This window comes from Amblyomma americanum, chromosome 1 (genome assembly GCF_052857255.1).
Source record: "Amblyomma americanum isolate KBUSLIRL-KWMA chromosome 1, ASM5285725v1, whole genome shotgun sequence".
Classification (NCBI taxonomy): Eukaryota; Metazoa; Arthropoda; class Arachnida; order Ixodida; family Ixodidae; genus Amblyomma; species Amblyomma americanum.
The window spans coordinates 214,270,841-214,285,004 of record NC_135497.1 but is presented as its reverse complement, the minus strand read 5'-3'; the positions used below and the strand labels follow the sequence as shown (position 1 = coordinate 214,285,004).

At 44.8% G+C, this 14,164-nt stretch overlaps 1 protein-coding gene across 5 annotated transcripts in view; it reads left to right on the top strand.

Moving 5' to 3' along the window:
* Positions 1-14,164, top strand: part of Sirt1 (Sirtuin 1) — a 40,693-nt gene that overhangs the window by 4,358 nt on the left and 22,171 nt on the right. For 4 of the 5 annotated variants that reach the window (XM_077648447.1, XM_077648448.1, XM_077648445.1 and 1 more), the window contains 2 exons: positions 8,329-8,517; positions 10,395-10,645. In XM_077648447.1, coding sequence (XP_077504573.1) covers positions 8,329-8,517; positions 10,395-10,645 — 440 coding nt within the window. The remainder of the gene's footprint in view (positions 1-8,328; positions 8,518-10,394; positions 10,646-14,164) is intronic. The other variant, XM_077648446.1, reaches the window with a different exon arrangement.

The window sequence follows — 14,164 nt, the reverse complement described above, 5'->3', positions numbered from 1 at the left end:
TGCAAAAGTTAGTGTGTTGTGTGGTGTACACAAAGCCTAGCTAGGAATCCGTGAGATCTGGATTTGAGGCTGCCAAGTAGCATGGGGAGCACTGGCTTTGCACTTAAAGGGGCTCTGAAACGCCTTCCGAGGAGAGCACATTAACTCACTTAATCACTGCACTGTGTTGCCATGAAAACCAGGGCCAAATAATACTCTTCTACACGCAACAGACGACCCACAATCACGCGAGCCCTTCCCGGCGTCATTTTCATACTCACACCCTCCTCCGTCCCCCGCATCTGCGTAGACAAGGTGAGAGATGGCCATTGGTTAGATTCTTTCAGACATCAGGCAGCTACCGTGGCAGTGGCCAATAAGCCGCTTAGCTCCGGCGGGTCGGAAAGCTCTGCTCCCAGAGGGGGGTCGGCGAAGGAGCGCCTACCTTCCAGCGTGCAAACCGTGACGAGAGGAGAGGGAAAGGCTCAAAGACGCTGAAATTCAAATTTTAACTACAGACAACTCAGCTTCTACAAAGCGCATTTAAAAAATCCTTGCTGGACACTATTCGTGAAGCGGCATGCTTCAATATCCCAGGCATGCCGCAACTTTATTAGAGCCCCTTTCACAGCCCCTTTAAACTTAATGCGAGTAGCATGCTGGCATTAGAGGGTCTCAGACCACCAGATATTCTACTGGGCTCTGTAGAGTATCTCCAGAGCTCCAAATATCTGGGAGGGTTAGCAGTTGCCCTCTTACTGCTTCATGTCTTGAAGTACCAGGGGCAGTAGTGCTAAACGTCCTCCTCACAGCCCAGCAGCCAACCCCTCATCCTGGCAACTTTTGATTAACTTGGAGATAATGGTAGTGACGCATCGAAAGATGGTATTGAGAATTCAGTTCATGATGCATAATAAAGAGTTCTGCGCTTTGTTTGGCTTCTTTTTATTTTTGGCTTCAAGCAAACAGCATATTGTGTTAAAGGCTAACAGTAAGCAGGCTCTGATCGTTTGATTTGGGCAGTATGTCAGGGCTTTTAAATTTGTCGCTGAAACCTGGCTTGCAAGGATGTGTAAGAGTGTTAATGGTGAGTCTGTTCTGGGGACATGTGGGTGTGTGGTCAAACTGTCTTGTCTTGCTCTGCAATTCATTCCTTGTTGTGGCTGTGCTCTTGCAGTGAAACGCTGCTTTTCACTGCAGGTGCATGGGCTTTCTGCAGTAGTGACTGCTGCAGCTTTTAGTTTTGTTCCTAGTTAATTTTAGATCGCTCTCTTTATGGAGTTTTTTGTTTCCTGAAAAAGGCCATTGGTTATCAGTTTTGCACAGTTGGAATAAATGCAGTACATTGCACTGTTAATACGTTCTGTAGGATCATTTCAATCCATTTAACAATGCACATTTTGCTGCTGTTTAAAAGGGAGTGGAGCATTATGTTTGCACACAGTAATGAATACTGTTGTTACTTCTGCACTGAAGTTGAAGGTGTTTTATGTACATTGTCCGTCCAGAAGAAACACATTTAGAGCAAAAGAAAAACGTGCGTTTTTTCTCTCGCACTAATGAAGTGATCATTGGTTCAATGCAGACAATGTATTCTCATTCAAATTGGAGCTACCTGTACAGTTCTGTGAGGGTTGTGGTGATACCCTGTCAAAGATTTTTTTTTTTAATACTATGAGTAATAATGGACTTGTCATGGATTTGAAGACAAAATGTTGTACTTTGTGTGCTGCTCATAAATTCATGCCTCACTACATAATAGTTATCAGCTTAATCCTAAAACGTATTTAGTGTTTTGGGACAGCCAGCCATCTTTAACAAAATCACTGTGGTAGCAATTTTCGTCGCCCTAATCTTTGTGCATTGTGGCTCACTGGTAGGCTACCCTTGAAATCTTTTAGGTGCGGCATGACCACCAGTTAGCCACCAGAAAAGCCAGCTTTTTGGAACCCTGAAAAAAGGCAGTAGCAACCTAGGATGTGTGCTTTTCACGGGCTCTTTGAAAAATCTGAGCTGTCCCAAGGCTTCATCCTGTGACCTAGTATGCACTGGCTCACAGCCGGGGCGCGTTGCTGCGGTGCAGTGCTGCAGGCAATCTTGGTTGGGGTTCATGGAGCAGACGAACTCTGCTCCGCAAACGTTTTCATCGCGTGCTGGATTGGTGCTTGGAATCCACGTGCATGAGAGATTCGGCCGGTAGTTGGCAGGCATGATAACCGCACGTAACTATGTTGTAAACGAATGCTACTTCAACTGGGCTACTCATGTTAATGTTGCTCGAGGCGGTCGAGAAACGGCCGCAGCGACAAAAATTTGTCGCAGGTTGGGTTCCCCTTGATTCTGGGATTGAAGCTCGGCCTGGATACTGGTCAAAGAAACACTTCTGTGAAAACCGTAGAGCCGCATGTAGTTCAGGCACATTCACGGGAAGAGATCAGTAGTCTGGTTACTCGCTACGGTGCCTGCATCGCGTGAACACACTGGTTAAAACTCCGAGAAAAGGCGCCGATTCTGTCTTGTGTGAGAGTTGTTCACTTTTGGACTGTGCACCGTGCTGACAAAATTCGACACGAGAGTACCTGGTAGCTGCCTGATGATAGCCCGTGCTTCGTCAGTGTTGTGTCTATTTTTTTGTATCGGCTTCTGACAGTACAGCGCACGGTGCAAAGGTAGGGATCGAGGTTGCCGCGCCTGCTCGCTATTTTACAGTATCATATTGATGCAGGCGCAGATTTCACATCGTCTACGATAAAGACGTCGCCTGGGTCACCACGACTTTACCAAAAAACAATGCGCATGCCCAACAATGCATTTCAAGATCCAAGACAGTACGAGGTCACATCCTTTCATTCAACTTTAAGCAAACTTTTGTGGCTGTCTTGCGATAGTTCGGGATGCACTTTGTCCAGAAAGTTTGCAGTCACTTTCTGATTAAAATCTGAAGCATTATGTCAAGGTCAAATATGTAATAGAGCTTGGAAATCAAGGGTTCTGTGCAGATGCGCAGTCCACAGTTATGCAAGGAGCACTGCAGGCGTGCCACAGTTGTCAAGTGGCCAGGTCATCATTCTCTTGCCCATGAATGGGCCTGAACCACATTCAGCTCTCTGGTTTCACTTAAGCACTGCTATTGCTGACCGCTTTTAGAGCTTTCATTCCAAAATCGAGGGGAACCCTACCAGAAACCACCGTTGGTCACTCTACCCATTTCTTAGCCGGCTCGAGCAGCACTAACAAGTGCAGCTGCCCAATCGAACTGGTTTCGTTTACGTCATAGTTGGGTGCAGCTATCGCACCAGGCAACTACTGGCCAAATCTCCAATGCATGTAGATTCAAAGCAACAGTCTGAACATGCTTGCGAAGCACGAGTTTGTCCGCTACTTGCACCCCAAGCGACACACCACTGCACTGAGGCGTGGCTGTGCTTCAGTGCATACCACCTATTTGGGGTTGTGCACGACAAATTGAAGTTGGCCTGTATTGATAGGCTGCAGAATTCTAACGATAGAGATTATTCTTGCCTAAAACAGAGCTTATACAAGCTTGCAAAAATGAAATGCAGGTGGTGTTATCACAAGACTATTTCATAAGTAGTCTGCATGCGTCGACACAATAATCTCATGGGTCCCGGAAGTTATGCTACACCTCCGTTCACTTCAAAATGGTGGGAACCAGTCATGCTTGGTGTGGACATCGAAAGTGAATCGAGTGGCAGGAAATTTTCAAATTCAAATTTCTCAGCTGTACGTTTTTTTTTGCTACTGGACAAAACGTAGCATACCTAGAAAGACCCAGGGAATGAATTTTTATTAAGAACAGTAATTGGGTGGGGTTGGCGTCAGTGTTCTTTTAAACTGGACCATGTTGATGTGGCAACTCAGGCCTGCAAAATGGTACACTGCATGGTTGTACATTGCCCTGTGCTTTCCTGGTTTTCCATTGTCTTCTTTCATGTGCTTATTCTAACGAGCTTCTCATATCTTACAACAATATTTATTAGGAAGATTTGAATGCTCAATAGGTCACTAGATTCTTCATTAATTATAAATTTTTATTCCATAAATGGCCTGTTATTGGTATTTGTCACCCCAGCTCTAAGCACATAATTTGCTACAAATTATGCTTTCAGGCATGGGTAGATGTGCTGCTTGGAGAAGCTTTTTGTGTCTTTTGTGATACACATATTGCAACCAACCCAGAATGCCATCATTCAAAAGCTGCGCAGCTTTGAACCATCTGCTCAGTTTTTTTTAAGCTAATGGTGCATGTGTTGTAGTTTTCTGTGGCTGCAGAAGGAAGGTGCAAAAAATTCAAAGCCATCTGGTCTTTTTTATTTTACTGAAAACGAAACAAACTGCCTGCCAGCCACATGAGTTTGGCCCATAGCAAGCTGAAGGCTTAACCAGCATTCACCACACACCTGCACTGTTGCTCCAAAGGAAGAAAGGTCCAGTAAGAGTGCAAGTGTTTATTACTCTGTAAGCTACATTACAAAATGCACTAATCCAGAGACCTCAGTAAAAGTCATATCCCTACCGAACACTTGGAAGTGGGCCTGCGGAGCCACGCGTGCAAAGCATTGACTGCATGCATGACGGCGGAACTAATGGCGCTTGCGGGCTGCACGTCCAGCCAAAGGGTTAAATTGCACGACACGACATGGAGGAAAAATGTGCGGCACACATCTTGACAACACAGGTTGCTCATCGTAGCCCAGTGACTATGACATTCAGCTGCTGAGCCCAGGGTCACAGGAATTGAGCCCCGGCTGTGAGGGCTGCATTTCAATAGAGGCAAAATGCAAAAATGCCTGTGTGCTGTGTGATTCGGTGCATGTTAAAGAACCTAAGGGGGCTTTGCATCAATCTGGAGCCCTCCACTACGGCGTCTCTCATGTGTTACTTCGGGGCCTTAAAGCCTACAATTTACAATTTAATTTTCATGGCTGGTTCTTTTCTAGCCTTGTAAATAATTGCTCACTGTTGTCTGAGCTTCTCTCTTTTAGGTAACATGTTTAAAGGACCATAGACTCATAATTTTACTTCTATATTTTCTTCTTTTAAATGACTATACATGGGTCATCACCTGTATTTGCCTATAGCCGCTAAATAATTTATAATTGCATACCTTCCTGATGCTGTTTCAGTTTCTTTTTCGTCAGCCCAATGATAGCTTTCACTTGTTGGCAGCGTTGGGTCACATGAGGCACAAAAACAAACTGCAATATGACTGCTGATATGTCATTTGTTGTCATTCCAGCTGTTGAAGCCGGCTGGCCTAAGCGTTGTAGTAAATTAAAACTACGCATCAGCGATTATATTGCAGTTTTTTTTAAATGTCACATGACCTTAACACTCCCAGCATGACACAGCCATCACTTCATTGATGAAACAAACAGCATTGAGAAGAAATTAAATTATAAATTATTTATTGCCTGTAGGCGAATACCACGTGATGATCCATGTATTTTAATGTCTATGGTATCATTTGAAAGAAGAAAACATGCAACTAAAGTTAGAGGTCTTTGGTTCTTTAGGAGCTTAAAATTCTTGCCGTTGCGTAGTCACGGTACCAGGGATGCATATTGCATTCCAGCTCCTGCAGTAGCATGTTAGACGCTAGTGCAGTGTGCAAAATGAGAGACTGAAGCCTCTTCAACTATGCTTTAAAATATCAGCAGTGCAGTAGGCCAAAATATTATAGTGTGGGATCAAACTGTCACTACATCTGACGCATGCAATTTGATAGTCTACTGTTAGCTGAAATGCATGCTATGCATTATTGGTTCACTAAAGATGCATTAAAACATGTTGAATAAAAAAAGTTTCTTCGCTGGTAAAGGGTTCATGGAATGTTAATGAAGGATCAAGTTTGCTCCTAGGAAACCATATTAAAGAACAAGGAATCTGTAGAGACTTATTAAAGGGATTTTTGTGCCAAAATGTATCCGGTGAGTTTATACAGCTTTAGCTGCTCCTAGCTATTTCCTCAGCTTTGTGCTTTTGGCACTGGCATCGCAAGGCCACTGTTGGGCACACACCAGTAAAAATGCACCTTTTGCATGTGAGGTGGATGTTCTCGCCACCAAGGCCATTGTTGAGGTGACGTAGTGGTTTAGGGCATCCACCCTACTCAACTCTTTTGTGTCTCCATTTCTTTGGGACCACAAGCCACCACGCATTGTATTATTCGCGTTACAAACTCGGTAACGGTCCTGTTGTTTGAATTATTTAACAAATAGGTTTCTAGCTTCTGAATCTTAACTGTGGTGCGCTTTACAAAAATTTGATGCATTTTTTTCTTCAATTTTCTTTTTTATAACTGTGATGTTATGAACAGTTGCTGCCTTCACATTTAATTTATAGATATAAATTCAACAAGTTAATTTTTCAGTATCGTGAAGTAAGCCAGTTTCAACAATAGCTTTCACTTCCCTTATTAAAATTGCTCTTGATGCCATGTTGATGTCATCATATCTGAGAGTCCATTCCTCTTTATACTCTGCAGCTTAGACAAGATTCAAGATATCGGTGCCTTTCGACCACAAGAGTACCTATGCTTGAATGTTTTTGGGGAGTGTGTCATCTGCATTACCCACTTTTATGTCATTAGCATCCTTGCAATGATACCTTAGAGTGGCCATTTACCGCTGGCTTTTTGTGGACCACTTCTTTGGGGAAGCAGGTTTATTGTATTGCTTAGTGAAGCAGTTATTGGCCATATTGTGTCAGGTTATGTGCATAATCTGCTGCAGTATTTAAAAATCTTAAGTGCTGCTGGGTACCTACTAGGGGGATACAATGGGTACAAGCTTTCCCCTGGTCTAGTGCTCAGCTTAGTTAGGGCGAAATGCTTGGGAAATGGGTCCTTGACCCCACCTTGAGTGGAAGAAAATATCTTGTGCCATGGCGCTCTTCGGCCACAGATGCCTTTGCGCCATAAATATCCATCATCATCATCAAATTATGTGCAGCTTGAATGAACAGAATGCTTTTTAATACAGTCTATGTTTACAGGGCCAAAGCATCAGTTCTAATGAAAATGAATATTCAGATCAAGATGCAATTTGACAAGTGTCCACTGTACATACTTTTTACAGTGAGACGCTGATAGTTATTGGTTAAGGAGTTTCAATTCACATGTGCTGCAGGTCTCGCTTTGGTCTTTTAAGAGCCAGTTGCATGGTGGTGGCTAAAAAGGCAATTTTTCGATGCATTTTTTTGTTAAATTGCAGTACTAGTTGCCATGCAGATACATTCACATAACATTTGTAGTGATATCGAATTTTAATAAAGCATTCCTGGGGTCCATTTTTCTACCAGTGCCAGTACTACCAATGGATGCTTCTTTTCTGAACGGATACGGGCACAAAATTTCAAGACCAGTAAAAAATATAATTAGTCTCTTCAATGTATGGGGATGCCACCCGGCAAGTTTCAATCACAAACATTGAGTGGAAAGGCATTTAGTATGATATCCAGTATTCATTGATGAGCAGCTTTGACATTTTCATCAGCACAAAAATTATATCTTGGTGCCTGTAATAAAATGGTGATGTGGAACCTGACAGGGTGCTTGGTGATGCATGGTTAGATGAACTTCTCCCCATGCCATATTCCAGATCTTCACTAATGCTGCTGTGGGTTGAATCACACAGAAGCCTTATACTCCTGCTAAGTAGAATCGTAACTGATGACAAAAAACGGCTATTTAGTAACACAATAACTTTGTATTTACCCTTTTAACACCTTTCTTTCATATGATGCAATTTTATGCAATATTTATTTTGTGTGTTCCGTTTGTTCTTGTAACTTGTGAGCTATAAGTATAACATATACCATATAACGGTGTTAATCAAGTGATCAGTTCGGCTTTGTAGAGTGACTACTGCTGACAGGCAGTGGTGCCTGGTTCAAGCCCCGGACCAGGACGGAACTTTTTTTAACTAGGAAGATTTTGACTGCTATGTAGCATTCTTTTATGGCCATATGGTTGCACTTTGGTGTAATTTAATTAGTATCTACGACCTGGATTGAAATGTAGTCCACCTCGGAGAATTTTCTAAGGTGGGCTAAATTTCTGTTTCAGGCTGAATTGAACGGTGGTCACTAACAATAGTTTTGGTGTGCGTTTAATAACCTTGTGCCATATATATGACGTCAGTAGCATCTTGTAATGTGTAGTTTGTTTAATTGGCAGCAGCGCACATTATCCGCCTAGTGAATGGTTTTTCAAGTAGTATCCAACACTTGTCATGCCGCTGTTTTGTTTTGAAGTGACAGCCCTGCTTTTTTTTTTATAGCTGGCTCATGCATTTTGGTGTGGTTTCTCTCATGGTGATCTTGCAGCAGGTGTTGCACGTGAAGTGGACAGCTCAGGCCACCTCTTTCTCGGAGCCCTAGGTGCTGTTGATGTGGCTCCCAAAGATGACATCTGTGACGATGATGCAGATGAGGTGGCTTCTACCATCAGTCAGCTGTCTGGCCTCTCGGACCTCTCAGACCTGGCCGGTGCTGAGTGGAAGCCTACCAGTGAAGGCAAGTCCTCTCTCTAGCACACTACATGTACTCTTGTGCTGTACAGCTGGCCAAATCTTTAGCTAGCATGCGCGACGGCCGCTTTTTCTGCACTCCTGCGCTTTGCGACAAAGCTAACTTGCGGAAAGCTCAATTTAATATTAAGCACGGGCTTAGTGAGCCCGTGCTTAGATTTTATATTTTCGCAAGATTGCTGCATCATAAGCTGCAGCAGCACGGAAAACCCGGCCGTTACGCACGCCAGCTAAAGATTTGGCAGGCTGTACATGCATCCATGAGAAGTGAGGATTAGCCCCTTCCCCCCTCCCTTTCTTTTTCTTTTTAGGCGTGGCTTCACTTCCAGATGAATTTGAACAGTACTTCTTACAATTGAGCAGAGACAAAACATTTAGGAGACAAGAAACTGCATCCTTGAATGATCAGACAGCTTCATTACCAGTCGGAGCGAGTAGCATGTAGAAGCACCGTATTCCAAGAACAGCTGTAGTGCTGTTTTAGCAGCAGAGGCCCCAAGGCGTATGATTTTTTTCTTGCGCTTCTTGTTTTGCTGCACTTAGTTGATGGCTCAAAAGCAGTGAGAGGCAGGTGCCAGGTTTTTCGCCTTCTGAAAATTGTACTGCATGCACAAGGTACCGCCACTGTATGGATCTCCATCAAGGCCCGTTTTTGTCTGTCTTTGCTTGTGAGAGACGTTTAATCGTCCATGCCAATGGAAATCTTTCCTTTTTATGGAGTTGAGCCCTCGGGACGCAGACATGCTCGTGGTGTATTTTCACCATTCTATAAAGTGCTAGTACTTCGCCCGTGACGTGCGGTGTGATGCTGAGATTTTCACCAGCATTAGCATGATGGTGCTCTGCCTTTTCTGCACCGGCAAGAGAGCTTTCCCCAAAAGAACTCTCAAAGAGCGCTCGCAAGACGGCTTTACCGCAGCTTTGAATGAAGGTGCAAGGAAGCCATCTTGTAGGGGATTCGCTTTCTTATATAGGAGCATTTTGTATAATTATTTTCTTTCCTTAGGGCTGCGCGGACACCCATGAGTGCCATTACACGTGGTCACTGTGATTCTCAGTTGCTGTAGAAGTTCGTCTTAACCGAAGGACACACGAAACAGTTCATCTTAAACGGATTTCTTTTTTTTTTTTAACATTCAGTTCAGTGGGAAACCAACCAAATGGTCTCACTTGTTCATCTTATCCGAGGATTCGTCTCAACCGACTTTGTCTTAATGGGAGTCTACTGTACGTCTCTCGTAGCCCTTGTGCAGCTCTGGGACATTAAAACCCACGTATCATACCATACTATCATCCGGCCTACGAGATCATTTTTTTACCCAAGCTGGCTAGCTAGGGAAAGAGGAGAGAGCGGGAAAAGAAAAATGGACAAATGCCATTTGAAATGGGATGATGCGAGCTTGTTTCATGCCCTCACTTTGAGCTCATTTCATGCATGGTGTAACAAATGCTCTCCTTAAATCGTCTTATCACTGCAAGATAATTTTGTTTACTGTTCTTATATATGGGCACATCTTGCATGCTCACATAGCCTTTTTGGGGGGCACTTAGGATGAGACGAACAAATTGTCGGGGTCTTTCAGGACTATCTTAAGGGGGAAGAGGGACTTAGAAATAAATTTTTATTAATGAAGTCACAATTATGAAATCTTCAGGGAACATGTATTTTTGCATGATGATTCCAAATATGTGATTTAATTTTATGTCCAACTAGTCCTTGTGCATTTATGTTATATGTTGTGTAACTTTGCCGAAAGTTTGAAAGAAATTCTGCTGCAGGGAATTTGTTAGAGTGAGTGCCATTGGTTTCTCTTGACATCAAGCTATGCAATAACGGTGCTTGTGACTGTGGTGTGGGTGCAGGGCCCATGGGTTGGGTGCAGCGTCAGATGAGCTTGGGAGCAGACCCCCGTTCTCTTTTGGAGCGTCTCCTGCCAGATGGAGCTGTCATCCCCTCCAGTCTTGACCGGCTAACCCTGTGGAAGGTGCTCATCAGCATGCTGAGTGAGGAGGAGCCCCCTCGGCGCACCAAGCTGGCACACGTCAACACCTTAGATGATGTAGTCAGCCTGCTTCGTACCTGCCAGCGGGTTCTTGTGCTTACTGGCGCTGGTGTAAGTAGCTGATTCTTTGTTGTTGAGTGCAGTGTGCATTTTGCACAGATTAATTTTTTTGGTGCATGCACAATAATGCGTAAGGTAGTGACATTGGCGTGATCATAAATTGGAGAGAGAGGTGGAGAAGAAAATTCTGTGTTAAAGGGGCCATGACAGCCTATTTTCACGCATACCCTGCTTATCGCATTTAATTCTCAACCTGTTAAATTAAAATTCCCCCAAGTTTCAGTTGATTCTCTGGGGTAATTATTTTTAAAATCAATTTTTTCCGTTTCTTCTGCAAACTGCTTGCTGGTCTGGCAACCTCTGATCGCTGATGTCAGAGGGGCATTCCCGCCCTGCGTCGTCTGCTGCGCGCTGTTGAGGTGCTTGCATGACAACGCAGACGACGGTCGCTTGAAAAGTTTTTTTTTTTAGCTTTTCGAAATAAAATGCATTTTCAGTGTTTTCTTTTCGGATGCCGTCAGCTTAGTATGCAACCTAAGTGATCCTTAAAAAAGCGTACTTGCTCGTGGCACCCCTTTTCTGATTGTTGAGGAAACAGAAATCGGTGGATCCGTGCTTTATTATTTACGCTCATAAACATGTTATTTTTATGTTATGAGTGTCGTTTCTTTTGAGCAGTCAAGTGCTCCCATATGTGAAAAGCGGCACGTGCCGTGCATGCCTTCGCCGATGTGCGCCGTGAAAGCCGCGGCGTTTTGTAGCTGGCTACCAATTTCTTATCCGCTATTCATTGGCTCGATAATTAAAGTCAAATTATCACAAGGTGGCACTAGAGTAACCTTGAGGCACGAAAGGAGCAGAGCAAAGTGCCGAATGACTTCCCCGCTGCATGTGTGCATTTGTAAGGCATACATACGTTCCCTTCGGCTCGTAGAACCCTTTTGCAGGAACCAAGCTGCTTGCAAAACCCTACGCGACTCTAATGCTTTCACTGCCCGCACCGATGAATAGTCGTCGCCGTCTAAATGAGTGCTTGAAAATAATAGTACATCATTTAGCTTTTACTGTGTGTGTGCATTGTGGCCTAGGAATGCGACGATCACGACAATTGCAGCCCCGCGCTGGGGTTGTTTACATAGCTGTGCGCAAACAGTACTGCTCGTTTGCTTGGCATAAAACGCAAGGTGGGCTCTCCTTATCTTAAATAATACGTAGTATTTCTCACAAGTTTTAGTTTTCCTCATTTACACACTATGGTAACACTGCAATAAGCGCCACTGATGCTATATCGCCTGCTTGGGAAACGCTTCGTGTAGGATCAGCGCTTCCCGCTAATTGTATCTGCTTCCTCTTATGTTATCAGTATTTGATTTTAAAGCGCTCTAGCTGAAAATACGTCCGGACATTTCTTGAATTAATGAAAACAACCACATTTGTTGACCACAGTCGACGCCGACGGCTGCTGCCGGCTACCTTCAGCACATACTGTGCAGACAGGGTCACATATCGGCACTTCCCCTTATTGTACTCGTGCCCCGCGATGTAGGCAGTCGTCGCTTCGAGGGCACTGTGGCCAAAACTGCGCTGTACAGCTATTTTCAGGCGCTACAACGTGCGAATTCGCTCTCCGAAACCGCCGAAATTGCACGCACGAATCCTGCATACTCGCTAGGCCTCGTCACGAAAGGGGCCGGCGGTCCACCTTCGGCCGAAATTCAGGCATCTGGAAAGAGTTCCCCACTGATTAGTAAGACAGTGTGAAGATATGAAATGCAGCCGCTCGTTTCGCTTTTTTCGATAAGGATAAGGTACACAGGCGCAGTTTCTCGGGCCGTCTATTTGCCGGGCGCGAAGCTTTCGCTTGGCCGCACAAGCCCAGGCAACAGCGGCGAACGACGAGCGGCACCATCGTGCGGCATTTTCTGCCCGTGTCGCTCAGTTGCCTCGCCGATAGGTTCTGTTCGCAGGCACTGAATGAAAGCACATCTTCGCTGGTGTGCGCACATCGCGTATGTCGCCGTGGCTAGCATTATCAAGACCAATAAGTTTTAAAGGTCTTAAGTTTATAGATTGTCATACCAACTAGTCTCTCACCACACTCTGCCAATTCCCACTAAGTTCCCTCTTTACACTACTGCGATGCGGGGTCGTTGGTTGCGCTGGCGTCGTCGTCGGTCTAGCTTGACAGACCAGTGCGTCAGCGATGGCATTTGCATACTGACCATCCAACCGATCGCCGTCCCATCGGCCTAGTGTAACCGGACCCTATACCTATACCGAAGAATAACTGCGTTACTATTATTAACGCTTTTGTGGCACCAGTCACTCATATATGGGGGGCGACTGCTACTTCGATCGCCCGCGGAAGTACAGGGGACAAGAGATCGCATTCTTTGGAATATAGAGCGTGTCCAGGGCCGCCAAATTTCGGAAACTGAATCATAAGCTCTTCTATTAGTTAGTGAAGCACAAAACTGCAATATGAAGAACGACCATGTCATGGCCCCTTTAATGTATAGCGGCCTTTGGGATATGCTAACCATGAGCAAAAGACTTTGTCCTGAATATTCCAGCCTTCAAGCACAGTTGTATGTTGTTTTGGATGCTGACTGGCATGTCACTGGTCTTTGCCTACCAAGCTTCATCGTCCCTTCTCGTTAAATTTTTAAGATTATTTATAGCCCAGGTATAGATGTGTGCCCATGTTCTATCTTAGATCTCTCTGGAGATTTGTCCCTTGAAGCACCCAAATGGAGGAAGCAGCAGAAATGGATATGACACTGAGCTGCAACACAAAGTGCTGCTGAGCCAGCTGTTAAAGACAGTAAGCCACACATTGGTACTGGCATACACTCAGTTCAGCAGCTCTATTTCTTGCTGTATGCGATATACCTCCAGCTGAAGGGTGATATATCATCGTGTAAAGGCCGCACTTTTTTTCCCAGATCTGAGGGCCAATTTTCGGGGTGCGGCCCATACACACGATTTGCAAAAAAAAAACTTTTTTGTTTTGAGTAGAAACACGCCAATCAGGAAGTCAGCAGCATTTATTCTACGTTCAACTGCCACTCGCGGTGTATTCCGACTTCATGATGGTGCTGTGCTCTGGTGCACGCTCATCCCATAAGAAGTCGTGCAGCACGTCCGCTGTCAATGCGTAGCCGTAGTTCCGTGCTTCCATCACATAGCAGAGCAGCTCTTCTTCCAGTTCGGGAAACTTGCACGGCTTGCCTCGGAAAGCGCGCTTTTAGCAGCTTGTGTTCCTCAGTGCATCCTTTTGGTTGCACCATCGTCAGATGCACTTCTCGGCCATGTCGAATTTCCTTCCCGAGGCGCGCTTGCCGTGTTCGACAGCAAACTCCCAGCCATGTAGCAATTAAGGTGCTTGCCCATCGTGCTAAAACTACTAAAACTGTAACGCTCGGTGGCAGCACGCGGAAGCCACAACTTTGATGAACCACAACTCTCGTGCCTTTGATAGCCACAAAACACTGGAGCTGGTGATACTGATGCCGATATGGATAGTGGGAGCTCGCGGCGGAGGAAAAAGTTGACGATGAGCATCATGCT